This window comes from Megalobrama amblycephala, linkage group LG17 (assembly GCF_018812025.1).
Source record: "Megalobrama amblycephala isolate DHTTF-2021 linkage group LG17, ASM1881202v1, whole genome shotgun sequence".
Classification (NCBI taxonomy): Eukaryota; Metazoa; Chordata; class Actinopteri; order Cypriniformes; family Xenocyprididae; genus Megalobrama; species Megalobrama amblycephala.
Window position 1 is genome coordinate 30,676,472 of NC_063060.1, and position 15,605 is coordinate 30,692,076.

Sequence of the window (15,605 nt, forward strand, 5' to 3'; positions counted from 1 at the left end):
GTCACTCTTTGATTTGTTAACCAATCCAGAATGCACTAAACACACCACTTCATTATAGATAAAAATAACAAATGAATAAAAATATAGAATCATAAGCTGACCAATAAATAAATAAGTAAACTAGGTGAGTATATAATTCAGCAGCAAAAAGTATTCTAGCCTAAATCTTGGAAGAAGAAAAAAAAAAGCTATGGAATGGCTTCAGATGACTTTGAATATAGTACACGAAAACTTAATTGGTGCTAGTCTACTTATTTTGCTGTATGACTCCCACTTTTGCCATATAAAGGAGAGCAATTATCAGATGGTAATTTAAATATCACGTCATATCCGTATTCATATTTTGAGACTGTGGCGGGACCAATTAGAATGTGGCGGGCTGCCACAGTCTAGTCAATGTATGGGAAACACTCCATGGCCAGGATATAAAATGTGACATGATTTTAAAAGTGACCTATAACGTCGACAATGCAATACACTTTAATTTATTTAGTGCTAATAAAATTATTAAAACTATTTGGAGAGAGAGATGTTTAATATAACAAAATGTCAGTCATCGTGTGATTGCAAAATATAACTAGGCCTAGACTACTTGTTCTGAGCAGGTGTCAATGAACAGGCTGTAAAACTGCTGGCTAAGTTCAGACACTCATGAAAAACTGATGCTGATTATCTGATTATCTAACAGCAGTCAAGTTGTCATTGTTTGTGTCAAACAAGTTGTGAATTTGTTGTAACATTAAAACAGGAGATCATGACTTACTCTGTGCTCAAAGTAATGCTCACTCAGAGCTCCAGTGTTTTCCTCTGTGGGTGAACATGGATGATGGTGAACAATTCCAGGATATGCTTTTTTTTCATTGGTTGTTGCGTTAAATCTTACCCAGATACAATAGTGCTATTTTCTGATTGGCTATTGTGTAGCCTCTTTCTTTTTTTTTTATTGGCTGATAAGTGGCAGGTTCGAGACGCACTTGATTCCTTCCCGGTTACAGAGAGAGATACATTTTGGGCGCTGCGGCATATTAAATATGTTAATTAAATAAATGATAAATAGTTTTTCTGCGTGAGAAATGCAATGTGTGGCGGGAGTGCGTGACAAAAGACCGAAATGAGTGACTGTTACGCTCAATGCGTGACACTTGAGAGCCCTGCAGGAATAACAACTGCAGATTATGAGTTACATGCGGTGAGTACGACATAATGAATCCAAAAAACATGACACAGCGAATGCCGGTGGTAAACACTCGTGTTCCAATACTCGTGCACGAGTTTTGGGAGGCGTTCCTTTGAAATAAGCTGTGAAGGAGGGGGGCTGTTCTTACGCATGCGCTCATTTCAAAAACTCAGTAACAGTCTTTGGATTCTCAGTCGACGAAAAAATCCTCTCTATCACCTTTAACCTTGAGAGCTGTAATAGTAAAAACACGCTAAAAGAGAGAGTAATACTTGGCTATTTCAAATGGGAAGATGTCAGCCAATCACAGCAGTGGGCGTTTACACTGTAGTCTCACAGCAGACACGCCCCTTAAAACAGAGCGTTCAAACCAGAGGGTTAAAATCAGGGTAGGAAAAATGCCTTTTATTTCTAAATTATGACAATGTTTGATGTAAAAAGCATACTAACATTATAAGTGCACCCCAGGAAACATTATAAAACAATGCAGTTCATGACCCCTTTAAATTTTGATTTCAGTTGGACTTTAACCAATTAACATTTTTTTTCTGTATCAACATTTTTACAGTGCAGTAAAGAGTAAAAAATAGTTAACGTTACATACACGAAAACTCTAATGCATTTCAAGTAATATACAACAGTAGAACAAGCTGTTATGATTTCAACAGGAAACAGTCAGTTTCTCTAGTGTTCTCCCCGGTGACTCTGCGTCATGACCAGTAGGTGGCGTAACGTGACATAATTTTGGTCGCCTCCAAGATTTTGACACGAGGAAGAGCGTTTTCCGCCTAAGGCGGGGTCACCGTCTCTGTTGGCAAAGTTTGGCTGTTGAGACTGAGAGCGGTCGGCAAGATCAACATAAGTATATCGAGTATAAATCCCCATCGTCCGTTTTCTATCGCCTGCAGCCGTGTGAGCGTACAGTGTAGCGTGCTGCTGACGTGATCTGACTGCAGTCATGTCCGAGGACCAGAGCTCTCAACCTTGGTCTATCGACAAGGATGACTATGAGCTACAGGAGGTGATCGGTGAGCTAACCCATCACACAATCAGACTCTACATCACATGAACGTTAGATTAAAGGAGAATAAGACATCTGTGTTAAGATCTCTGGGGCCCAGATGGTCTGTGTTATTTCAGATCTCCATCAGTAATTGAGGCATCGCGCCTGTAAGATGTTCAGTCTGTGTTAGCCATGCTAACTAGCCACCCGACATGCCAGCAGACTGTAATGCTTGCGGACAATGGCTGATTTACTGATGATTTGAAGATTTCAACGTGATATATGACATATGGGGTGCTTGGTGGTTACAGAATTATTACAGTTGACAACTTGCTTGCTGGCTAGTTTGGTGTCAAACTGATTAATATAACGTTCCTGCAGATAGCTTGTTTTCTAGATGAAAGTTTGACGTATTTTGGGAACACTTTACCTAACTAGTTTACTTCTAATCAATCACATAACCAGAGCTGATTTTCTTGTCGTTTGAGTGTGGTTGAAGTTGTCATTTTGCGGAAAGAAACATGAAAATTAATTAAAAAGAAGTTTAGAATAATCTGAAATGAAGACATTGAAATGTCATTCATTAGAATTAGCATCAGGGGCACAATTTAATAAACATCCCATTATGTTGGTAAAAAAAAAAGGGTTTCAATAGCTAATTTAATTTATGCAGTGAGGATACAATGAGCATCTGCATCCGTCATCTTCTCTAATGTTTTCTGCATGTATTTTATATGCATTTTTAAGTCTTCACTAAATTTGCTATTAAAAACACACATCTTTTTGCTGTCACATAGGGAGTGGAGCAACAGCTGTGGTCCAGGCAGCATATTGCAAACCCAGGAAGGAGAAGGTGGCCATTAAACGCATCAATCTTGAGAAATGCCAGACCAGCATGGATGAGCTCCTGGTAATGTCTGCTTACTGCTCATAAAATAAGACACACCACCTAAAGGTATTTGATTAGGATGGAGCTCAGCTTAAACTGGTTATTTATGAATGATAGTTTAGTTGCCTCTCTTTAGAAGCATAATGTGGATTGGACAAAAATCAATATTTCCCACAAATGCATAACAAAAGTTATCAGGTTAAAATATACCAATATTTATATATATCTGTGCATTATGTAAAAAATTCTTTTAACAAAAATAGATTAGTTGAATTTCTTGGTAATTTAGTCATTTATCCCATTCTGCAAGCGTGCAATGAGGTTGAGACAAGCTCCACAAAAATTAACTAAAACAATTTTGATGTTTGCAAGCACAATTGACTGTCTGACGGTATTTCAGTTTTAGAAAAATTATGCAACGTACATCTGCTTCAGAGTCTGTTCTGTTCACCTCGGTTAATGATTCAGGGTCATGATGTAACTCGGGTCATGTGCAAGGCAGCCACATGTCTGTCAATCAGAGGAGGATTAAACTGGCACAGACACAAGGAAAGACCTTTCTGGTTTGTGATTAAACTATCAGAGTTAGAATGTCCTATGAGACAGACTGGGCTCTATTTTTTTCTTTGAGTTCTGTTACCTAAAACTCATCAATGGCCTTTAAGTAATTTGAAGTAGTGGTTGAGCAGTCAGGAGCAATGGGACCTTTTGTTTGCTGTTACTTACAGTTATTGCCTTTTCTAAAACCTCTGTTAAGATTTAAACAGTTCTGCTTCCTAACTTCCTAATTTTTTTTCTCCTTTTATTTTTTGTTTAGAAAGAGATCCAGGCAATGAGCCAGTGCCATCACCCAAATATTGTGTCTTATTACACCTCCTTTGTGGTCAAGGATGAGCTTTGGCTGGTCATGAAGTTGCTCAGTGGTGGTCAGTTAGTTAACTGTTTAAATGCATGTCTTGAATACATAATAGCAAATGGAAAGTTATTAATTGGTCTTTTGAAAATAAAGTACTGCATAATACAATATCCTTCCACTTATGTCTGTTTTCAGGCTCAGTTCTTGATTTTATTAAGTACATCATTTCCAAAGGGGAGCACAAATCGGGTGTCATGGATGAGTCCAGCATTGCCACCATACTAAAAGAGGTGCTAGAAGGTCTTGATTATCTGCACAAAAATGGTCAGATTCACAGGTAAATGTATACGCCATGGTTTGGTTTAGGGGTGTGACGATACAATTAGCTCATGAGACAATATTTTTAAGAAACACTATATTGTTATTACACTATATAAATTACTCAAAGAAATTCATACAGGTTTGGAACAACTTGAGGGGGTGTAAATGACGACTGAATTTTCATTTTTGGGTGAACTATCCTTTTAATGTTTAATATTAGGCCACTTCTTTAAGATAGTGTCATGTCTTGAACATGTGGACATCAAAACATGCAAACTATTAACAACAGTTCACATATTTAGAAACATACTGATGTTTTGTTGTTGTAGGTTTATAAAAACTCAAAGCACTTTACATATGTAAGGGGGAATCTCCTCAAGTACCACCAATTTTATTTATTATCGCCAGGCAGCTTTTCATCTCGACGAGAAATATCCCCACATTTTAATATCATAAGATCTTGTGGCACAAGATCTAGTCACACCCCTAGTTTGGTTATATAATTTTATGTGCGTTTCATTTTCCATTCTGAATTTTGTTGAGTCACCAAGCATAACACTATCTGTACTTCTTTCTGTACAGAGATGTGAAGGCTGGAAATATTCTTTTAGGAGAGGACGGCTCTGTTCAAATTGCAGGTGGAGATTTACTGTCAATACATTCTTTTTATGCTTTCTCCAATTATTGACAATTATGTATCTTTATAACACAATTTAAATGTTAATACTCGGAGGGGAAAAGTGGTCTTTTTTTCTTGAAGCAAACCAAAAAAAGGCAAGATATCATCTGCCCGTTAAAGTCTGTGAATGGCCTCTAGATGCTCTTTATATGGACTAGAAAGGTTCTGATTTGATCAGAGGTGGTGCAGTGATCTTGGGTCAGAAGATTGATAGCTTTGTTTTCTGCTTTTCCCCCGAAGACTTTGGTGTTAGTGCCTTTTTAGCAACTGGTGGAGACATGACTAGAAACAAAGTGAGGAAGACATTTGTAGGAACTCCATGCTGGATGGCCCCTGAGGTGATGGAGCAGGTTAGTGTTGTCCCACCTGTTCCTACTTTGCCTTATATATTATGGAAACTGAATGGCTTTGTTATAACATAATTATAATGTGTTTGCTCACTGACAGGTTAGGGGTTATGATTTCAAAGCTGATATCTGGAGTTTCGGGATTACAGCTATTGAGCTGGCAACTGGGGCTGCTCCGTATCACAAATATCCTCCAATGAAGGTGAGCAGCAAGTCACTTTGTATTCAATTGATGGAGAATCTGCTATTAAATCTGCCAATAGAGTGCTGGAGAGCCCTAAAACCCGGAAATGAGTTAGCATTTTGCACTTCCAGTTTCATTGTCTCAAAGTCAATGTTTTTTTGTTTTGTTTTTTTTGAGTGAGTTTTTGGTTAAAGGTGCAATATGTAAAAATTTTGTCTGCTAGAAGCCTATTCAAAACAAAGGCGTAGCTTGATGAGGGCAAGTTTGAGCACGGAATCTTGGGACATGTGGTCTTTACCTCAACGGATGGTGGAAACAATCAGGATAGGACTCAGGAAGAAATCATGTTCATGGAAGAGATTATTAATGTTACTGTAGTATGAAGCAGAGCAGGACTGAGTGTTGTGGGAGCTGAACGAGGCCGCTGGAGCGATTGCTCAACACACGCCTCACGAGCAGCGGGACTTTTATTATGCCACAGTCGCCGGCGCCACTTATGCTTTTCCGGTCATGAGTATGAGGTAACACAGCTCTGTTTATCATATTAGATACGTTTGAGTGTGTTGAAAATGTTGTTATAACGTTGCTCTGTGCATTCGCTCGGCAGCTGCTGTGAGACACTTGTTTGAGACACACTGCAGTAAGCTAGATCGATTTTAGAATATCATATTAAATGCTGGATGGCTTGTGTTGATAAACGGCATGCAATTAATTTTAAAACGTATTGTATGATGGAGAACATTCTGTATTACTGTTACTAAAAATAAAGCTGCATCTGATTATGCTATGTTAGCTACTTCACAAAATAGTGTTTTTCTCTGAGGCATGGTAAAGCATGGTACTCGCAAAAAAAAAAAAAAAATCAAGAAAATTAGATTTAAACAATAAGACTAAACGTGTTGAGCTATATAACAACAATTCGTTTTCTGTCTATAAATATATCAAAACAGTTGTTCCCTTGTCTATTGAAACGTGTAATATATTAATGCGTCTTTGGTGTTCCCATGGTTTTTACAAAATAAAACTGGAAACCGAGGTTAACGCAGGTATGACGCAATTGACAAGCGATTAACACGTCCCGGAGCCTTGGTTAAAATTGCATTTTTCTCGCGATTACAAATAGTTGGAAACATTTGGGATATTGTAAGTACTCAAGTGAACAAAATATATAACACTGGCCTAGTGGTTTTTGGATATTTTACTGCAAAAATATTACATATTGCACCTTTAAATCCCTGAAATAAGGTTGGTGGCTAACACAAGCTCAAAGTATTTTCATGTTTTATTCTATGACAAGTTACGCCAGTAATACTCCACTCGTTGTTCTTTTTAAGCTTTTATGTCTTGAAAACGGTGTTTGCTAACAAGTGGCTAAATGGGACCACAGAGGGATGTTAAACATCATCATGCTGAGCAGGAAAACTCACTGTTTCTCTTTTATAGTCTTGTTGTGTTTAAACTCCCCTTACAAACTATTCTATATCAAACTTTCCAACTTGTAGATTGTAACTTTTAGACTTAGTGGTGGTGACGTTAAAGTCACACTTGTTGTGTTGTAGTTTATAGCTTAGCTTTAGCTTTTCACTTCTGACAGTTGTATTTAGGCTTCAGAATTAATTTGTGAACATTATCTTGATGAATAAATCTTGTAATAAACATTTTTTTTTTTTTTGTCGCAGAGCTTATTTTTGTTATCTAAAAGCTAATGTCTGGGGAACCAGGGCAATGCTAACTTCTCTATTTCGACTACAAAATACATCATCTCTGCACCCCTCTATAGCAAAAATCATTCAAGTCATTCAGCCTTTTGTCTACACTTTTCCCACAATAATCATTTGTGTTGGTCTTGTCTTGATTTCTTCCTCCTTTCCCACTTTTTTGGTTTAGGTTCTCATGTTAACCCTGCAGAATGACCCTCCGTGTCTAGAAACTGGAGTTACAGATAAAGAGATGGTTAAAAAGTACGGTAAATCCTTTCGGAAGATGATCTCCTTGTGCCTCCAGAAGGATCCAGAAAAACGGTAGTGCATTTATTTCCCAAAGTTTACAGATTCTGTATTCGATTTTTGGTCTTATGGTCAGAAAACTTCAGCTTTTGGTCTTATTATTAATATTCAGCATTCTTCAACAGGCCTACAGCTGCTGAACTTTTAAAACACAAGTTCTTCACAAAAGCCAAGGTAAGATACTGTAACACAAAGTTGTAAAGTTAAAGAGAATGGCTAGAGTAGTTAGATTTTACATTCCAATACTGGTAATCTAAGTGCACAAATGTGTATTCCATTTTATGTAATTGCTGCTTCCAGCAGGTCAGTTATTATTTAGTTTGGCTACAGTCATTTTTGCCTGAACATTCTCAAATCACTGGGCCAGCATGGCTGGTTTACTGTAACAAATACTCAGGATTAGAGTTTCTAAAGCTATTTCCTGCTCATGGGATACAGGCCATATTGTAACAAATGCAGTGCTGCCTCAGCAGACTTTCTTTCCTAGCGGCTCAGTGGCAATAAACAGGGCTGCTCTGCAGTGCTGCATTACGACCCACAGAGGATGCTGTCTCTTCTAATTGTCTCAAATTTCAAATTTTATTTTTTTTTTTTAAAGAGTAGCATGACCTTAATTTCAGTTTTTACCAAAATATTAGGTATCTAAAATTATTTGATAATTAATAATAATGTGAAAGATTATATTTATAACCCATTTTCTATTTATAACCATCTAATCTGTTGTCCACTAGCATGTAGTTTGCTATGAATTTTAATTTTTTTCCCCCACAATTCCTTCACAGAACAATGAATACTTGAAAGAAAAATTGCTGGAGAGGGCGCCAACAATAGGAGAGAGATCAAGGAAGGTGGGGGACAAATTCACTGACTGAATATGATGTGTAAATGATGAATTAAGAATAGTAGTTGTGCTTTAAGCAGTTTTTTGCGCGTGTGAATAGGTGCGGAGGGTTCCGGGTTCCAGCGGTCGGCTCCATAAGACTGAGGATGGAGAGTGGGAATGGAGTGATGACGAGCTGGATATGGAGAGTGAGGAAGGAAAGGCAGCAGTGGCCGCTTTACGGGTAAATACTTGTCTGCTACACCATTACTTAAAGGCTGTTTTAATCTAGTCTGTGGATTTGGATAAAGCATGTTTTAAGTCTTTAAATTGTCTTTTCTTAGTCACCAAGAGTAAAGGAGGAGGCTGTGCAAAATGCAGAGGTGAGAGTTCGCTTCCGCTTCCTACTTTCTGAATTACTCCAAAACCATTCTCATGAAAATCTTGTTTCTCGTTTTCTGTTTCTTTCAAAGATCTTTCCAACGGATCCATTAAGCTTCCTGCAGCCAGTCGCTGCAGGACAGCCTGAAGTGCCACATGCCGCAGATGACACTGCCACAATATCAGCGTCCTCTCCAGGCTCCCAGGTGAGCTCTACTCTAAGTCACTTCTGTGACAAGAGAATCAGCAGTAAGCATGACCAAACTAGTTGACTTGGTTCGTAATTGACTTTTTAGATATTGAAATTGTATCCCTACAGGCTGTTGGTGGACCTACTATGACAGGGCAGGACTCAGCCAAAACCCCCATCAGCCTGGTCCTAAGATTAAGGTATTTTACATAATATATGTCTGTGTATATATATTATTAAATTTATATGCTATATATGTGTGTATGTGTATTTGTATGTGTGTATATGTGTATATATACACATATTAAATTTTAGATTTGATTAATCGATTTGACAGCACAAATAGAAACACACGTAGTGATCCTAGTAACTTTATAGTGAGATGTTTGGGTGAAACTTTTCTTTTTTTTTGTGACAATAAAAATATTTTAGTGTATCACAAAGGTTTTTAGATCATTGGTGCGGGGTTGAAGGCAAGTATCTTGCAGTGTTGTTATTGTTAAGTAAAACTATTACAAATATATTTTGAAATAATATAAAAAAAACAATTGTATGAAAATTATATGAAAAGCTTAAAGAACTTAAATCTTAGAAGAACCTTGAATTTAAAATATCAATGAATACTTACTTTGTAAATAAACATTCGTGCTTTACAATTCTACAATTTAATCAAAATGCCTTCTTTAACTTAGTTAACCTGTTAATCTGTGTTTTGCTTTTTGTTTTACAACAGGAATACAAAGAAAGAGCTAAACGATATCAGATTTGAGTTCATGCCGGGAAGAGGTTTGTGAAGTTTACTGATCACTTGACTAAGTGTGCTAACTCTGCTTCTTCCTAATTTCTAATTTTACATAAATTGACAAATTGTAATCTTGATCACAAAACTAGTAAAATGTGTCTAATTTAATTCCTCCCTGTTCCTCTCTATCCAGACACAGCCGACGGGGTGTCTCAGGAGCTTGTGTCTGCAGGACTGGTGGATGGAAGAGATTTAGTTATTGGTGAGTTTAATAAGTTAAAAATAGCTGCTTGACAAAAAAGACAAATGTTGAAAATAAGGAGTGTTTTTAATGGTAAAACTTTTAAGGTTTCATTAGTTAACTATGGAAGCTTGTTTCTGCCACAGAATAAAACAATTTAAAGATAATTGCAATGTTTACGTCTCGCAATTCTGACTTTTTTTTCTCAGTTGCAAGTTTGTATCTCGCAATTCTGACTACTTTTTTTCTCAGAATTGAGATATAAACTTGTAATTGCAAGTTATAAAGTCCAATTCTGACTTTTTTTTTCTCAGAATTTTCTCAGAATTGTTTATATCTCACAAGTCTGACTAGCGAGTTTGTCATGCAATTCTGAATTTATAACGCGCAATTTTGAATTTATATCACGCAATTGTGCAAAAAACTCAATTGCTAGACGTAAACTCGCAATTGTGTGAAAAAGTCCGAATTGTGAGATAGTCGCAATTACCTTTTTTGTCTTATTCAGTGGTGTAAACAAGCTTCCATATTTAACTACATTAGTTAGTAATACAGCATTTATTAATCTTACTTAATGTTAATTTCAAATCAAGCATTGTATTTGTTAACATTAGTTAATGCATTGTAAACCGACATGAACAAACAATGAACAGTTGTATTTTTAACTAATGTTAAAAAATTAATAAATAATGTAATAATTGTATTTCTCATGGTTAGTTAATGTTAGTTAAAGGTAGAATGTCTTTTCAAAAGATGTAATATAAGTCTAAGGTGTCATCTGAATGTGTCTGTGAAGTTTCAGCTCAAAATACCCCATAGACTTTTTTTAATAAATTTTTTTTAACTGCCTATTTTGGGGCATCATTAACTATGCACCGATTCAGGCTGCGCGGCCCCTTTTAATCTCTCGCTCCCTGCCCTCCCGAGCTCTCGACTATAAGTGCAGTTATACAGTGCATAAACAAAGTTCACACAGCTAATATAACCCTCAAATGGATCTTAACAAGATTTTCGTCATTCATGCTGCATCGATTCCTGTGAGTATGGTATTTATTTGGATGTTTACATTTGATTCTGAATGAGTTTGAAGCTGTGCTCTGTGGCTAACGGCTAATGCTACACTGTTGGAGAGATTTATAAAGAATGAAGTTGTTTATGAATTATACAGACTGCAAGTGTTTAAAAATGAAAATAGTGACGGCTCTTGTCTCCATGAATACAGTAATAAACAATGGTAACTTTAACCACATTTAACAGTACATTAGCAACATGCTAAAGAAACATTTAGAAAGACAATTTACAAATATCACTAAAAATATCATGGATCATGTCAGTTATTATTGCTCCATCTGCCATTTTTTGCTATTGTTCTTGCTTGCTTACCTAGTCTGATGATTCAGCTCTGCACAGATCCAGACGTTAATACTGGCTGCCCTTGTGTAATGCCTTGAGCATGGGCTGGCATATGCAAATATTGGGGGCGTACATATTAATGATCCCGACTGTTACGTAACAGTCTGTGTTATGTTGAGATTCGCCTGTTTTCCGGAGGTCTTTTAAACAAATGAGATTTATATAAGAAGGAGGAAGCAATGGAGTTTGAAACTCAATGTATGTCTTTTCCATGTACTGAACTCTTGTTATTCAACTATGCCAAGGTAAATTCAAGTTTTGATTCTAGGGCACCTTTAATACATCAACTAATGTTAACAAATAAGACCTTATTGTAAAGTGTTGCCTTTTTTTTTTTTACTTTAATTTTTAGTTGCAGCCAATTTGCAGAAAATCGTTGATGATCCACAAACCAACAAAAATGTCACTTTCAAGCTGGTAAGCGACTCGATTACGTGGTGTAGTGGTCACTTCTGCATTGTGCTTGCTTTACTCTTTGGAGGTGTTTCATATTTGACACTGTTTATCTTTCTCCTGTTTAGGCATCGGGAGTGGACAGCTCTGAAATTCCAGACGACGTTAAACTCATGGGATTTGCTCAGCTGAGTATAAGTTAAAACACAGTATTACCAGCAACCGGGAAAAAAAACAGACTTGTTTGCACAACAGTGCATTGTAAATGCTTTCATTGGCCTAAAGAAACCACTACTGCCAAAGAGACAGAAGGAATCTGACACCACATAGGATTAACAAATGTTGAATAGGACTGCATCCGAGTTCTTCATACGAGCGCACCTCAGATGTTTACAGTATTCATGTATGTTTTGTTTTTTTCTGTTGCTTTAAACATTTGCACAATCTGAACCAACTCCTAATACTGGTAGATGTCAAAAGAAGATTGCCTTACTTTCGATAGTACTACTGAATTTACAACTGTAGGTAAACAGTAGCTGTGGATCTCATCTGTGAAACGAATGAGTGACTGTGTGTGCTTTCAGCTGTGTACCTCAATGGAGGATAGAGGGGAGGATTGTCATTTGATAGCATTTATGGGTGCATGTTGGACCGCCTATAAAGTCAGCTGTTCAGTACAATGCGATGTGGTCCGTCATTTTGGAGCGATCTACATTGTACGGTTTTACACATTAACCGGTAAACGTGGGAGTCACGTCACCCACAACTCCGTCAGACGTGATGCTTCACTGTTACACCTGTGCACTGCACCTCACAGTTACACATTTCAGCTGCTCTCTCACTATCGGGATACATTCCCATCGTTTTGCATGGGCTAATGCCAGACTGCATGAATGATTTTTGACTTAAGATATGCTGATCATTTTGCTCTCATTTGACTTTGCTGAATGGGCTCTCCGTGAAAACAGAAGTTGCAAGAGAGATGAGAAAATGAGCTTTAAAAAAAAACATGAACAAGAATTTGAGAGTTTTTCATCAAATTGGTCTATGCTGTTTTTTCAGAAAACAATTGTGCATTTGGCTTTATATTGGAAAAGGGTATATGCAATTTTATGGACTGAGCATAATGTTACAAGTTACATTTACATGCATATCTATGAAGTATAGTGGCAGCTGTTTGGATAGTGTTACAGAACTAGATTTATACAATTTTGAAGGAAATACCAGTGCTTGCAAGGCAGCAAAAGAATAGCATTAACATTTTTGGTAAAAATCAAATCATTGCTGGCAGTTAAATTTTGATTTCCCAGTATTCTGATGTTCAATGGGAGATTTTAAACTAAATTTTAAATTTCACAAGCTATAAACTATATAGAAATCTAAATGCACAGCAAACCTGAAATAAAATGCAAATCAAAGTCAGAATTGAGTCTGTACATGGAACTGAATTGCAAAAATGTGTATAGAGAAAAAAAAAAGACTTTCAATACATTGCTGGCCTTGCAAGCACTGTTGATGAAGTGAAGACCAGTGAAGCCAGCAAAAAACAAAAGAGAAGTGATTTTAGGACCCATGCGGTGTCCAAGTGATATTGGCAGTAGGATCCATTGGATTTGAATTTGTGGGCCTATATTTGTGTGTCTGTAAATATTTAAGTCCATTACACTTGCTTAATATCATTTGTCTCAGACTGATTCCATGTATATATAGGCAAAAAATGTGTTCACATGCAACTGGTATTTTATTCTTTTTTTTATTTTATTTAGATTTTTTGCTCACCCTTTACTGGGTTTATTATTATAATAATTAATTTTAGTGAGGTTTTTCACTCCACGTCATTTCATTTTTTTATTTTTTTCCAGTTACTTTCCCTCCTTGGCTTCCAACAAACAGTTAATTTAAAGTTGGTTTTAAAACCGATTAATTGTAGACATGGTCAGTGATTCATTCGCTGTCACTTTCGCACTTGTGTGTATGTGCAAATGACTGTTGAATTATTATTATTATTTTTAAATATATTTAGTGTGAATACAACAATGAATGTGGGTGAGGCATCTTAATGAGTACTTGATAAAAAAAAAAAAAAAAACATGTAAATAATGAAATTGGTGTTGTTTATATATAATATAAACAGTATACATACCGTTCACAGTTGGCCTTTCTATGGACTCGACGTGGTGGTTTGTCTCATGTCTTTTTTTTGTTGTCTTCTGTGTTCGCATTCGAAAGAACGCAACACTTTGCTCAAAGAGTTTCATTGCTGAAAATGTTTCCCATAAAAGATTACATTAGCATGACTTATGAGTGTTTTTTTTATGTTCTGAGTTCTACTTTGTCAACAATGGCGGTCTGTTTTTGTTTTTCTGCATTTCGGTTTTTGCCTTGCTGTCTTTGTTTGGTCGTCATTGTTGGACTGGTTGGTGGGATTCTTAAAAAGAAAGCTTGTGGTATGTGTGTTTTGTGTGTTTGTATGTTTAAATGGGTAACAACTCATTACAATGGCATGCCACCTTACTGTAATCATTGTAATTTTATTTTACAATTTAATTAAGATACCTTAATTAGACTGTCAAGTCAAAGCCTGAACGCAATGATTTCATTTGACTGTCGAAAATGCTGTTGATTCTCTAAAGCCTCAAAAACAGCCTCAACTATGTTCCCCTTTGTAAGACACATCCTTGACTCATTTTCTTTCTTTCTTCAGTGATAGTGATATGAAGTATTTGTTTTCACGTGTGCACAAGTGGTTGGCCCTTTTCTGAAGTTCATTAGAAGTAATTAATCTGAGCACTTTGAAAGTTGAAAGCATATTCTGGTTCCTCATTTGTATGAATTCTTAAAGATAATTAAATCAGCTGATTTGTCTTCAGATTGACACATCAGATCTTGTTGATCTCTCGATGCTTGTTTTTCTCTCTGGTAATGTTTCTGTGTTGAGGTGAGTTGTCTATGGTCGTTCCATCAGTCTGGAGGGCTGATGTATTTTCACACCAAGCACATGTACGCAAGTCTTTCAAAGAGGGATTAGCTCAATTTTAGTGTAATATTTAAGTGTAAAAAATGTAGTGTCTTTTCAATTATTTTTCATGTTTTTATCTCATTGAACTGCAAGGATTGATCTTTCACAACACAACAGCAATGGAGGTATTACTGTCACTCACAGTAAGGTGTGTTAAGGACAATGGTAGAACACTGTATAGTATTTCACATTTTGGGATTTCCAGTGCATGTGTACCCAATTATTTTTAATAATAATCAATAAAGAATGAAACCAATATTTTCCCTGCAGACTTTGTTATGCTATGAATATGAATTGCATAATGACATTAAAGTGCTTCATGACGCAGCATAACCCACTGTGGCACTTATCCAGTTTATTGCTTGTGTTATGTTCAGTTATACATTACAGAGACTGTCAGCACTATATATTTTTTTTTATTAGTTTTTATACTTTAGAGCCAAAGTACTACTCAAGTTCCCTTTGGTCGGTTTTGAAAACTTTTGACACAAAAATGTAACAGTTTGTTTCTTTATCTATCTGTCTGTCTGTCACACATATATATTAAGGGTGTAACGGTACATGTATTTGTACTGAAAACTTTTGGTACAAGTCGGTTCGGCACACGTGTAACATTACCGACGAATACAGAGTTGTATAGAGCCCATTACCGCTTTAATCGCTTAAAGATTCAGAAGTTAATGCAAAAACTGCCTTATATGCAATGCACATGTTTGCATACAATTTTTATGTGAGTGTTTATTATATCTAAAAATAGCAACTTAATTTAAAAATGTGGGCTCTGTTATTAATTTTAACCTTTCATATTATAGTAATGTGCAAGAAAGTGTTCTCTATATAGGCTATAGTTTACAGCATTAGCAGATACAGATTTTTTTAATCCTTAAGAATTTTGTATTATAATTGAATTTATTTAAAGTCAGAGACAGTGTGTTCAATAAACC

The 15,605-nt window shown here is 36.3% G+C and overlaps 1 protein-coding gene across 1 annotated transcript; it reads left to right on the top strand.

Moving 5' to 3' along the window:
• The first annotated feature begins 1,903 nt into the window (after positions 1 to 1,903).
• On the top strand, positions 1,904 to 14,917 carry oxsr1a (oxidative stress responsive kinase 1a). The gene is made up of 18 exons (XM_048164827.1): positions 1,904 to 2,205; positions 2,978 to 3,090; positions 3,887 to 3,995; positions 4,121 to 4,262; positions 4,829 to 4,884; positions 5,166 to 5,275; positions 5,373 to 5,474; positions 7,344 to 7,477; positions 7,588 to 7,636; positions 8,245 to 8,310; positions 8,404 to 8,526; positions 8,627 to 8,665; positions 8,756 to 8,869; positions 8,983 to 9,053; positions 9,587 to 9,639; positions 9,789 to 9,857; positions 11,602 to 11,666; positions 11,771 to 14,917. The coding sequence occupies exons 1-18, from the start codon at positions 2,136 to 2,138 to the stop codon at positions 11,843 to 11,845; spliced, it is 1,560 nt and encodes a 519-aa protein (XP_048020784.1). The 5' UTR covers positions 1,904 to 2,135; the 3' UTR covers positions 11,846 to 14,917.
• Positions 14,918 to 15,605: the final 688 nt, after the last annotated feature.

Excerpts from the sequence above, each read along its gene's own strand:
- oxsr1a (XM_048164827.1), top strand. The coding sequence starts at position 2,136 with ATGTCCGAGGACCAGAGCTCTCAACCTTGGTCTATCGACAAGGATGAC. Across the intron at positions 5,276-5,372 it reads CCCCTGAGGTGATGGAGCAG|GTTAGGGGTTATGATTTCAA; the intron begins GTTAGTGTTGTC and ends GCTCACTGACAG. Across the intron at positions 8,870-8,982 it reads CGTCCTCTCCAGGCTCCCAG|GCTGTTGGTGGACCTACTAT; the intron begins GTGAGCTCTACT and ends GTATCCCTACAG.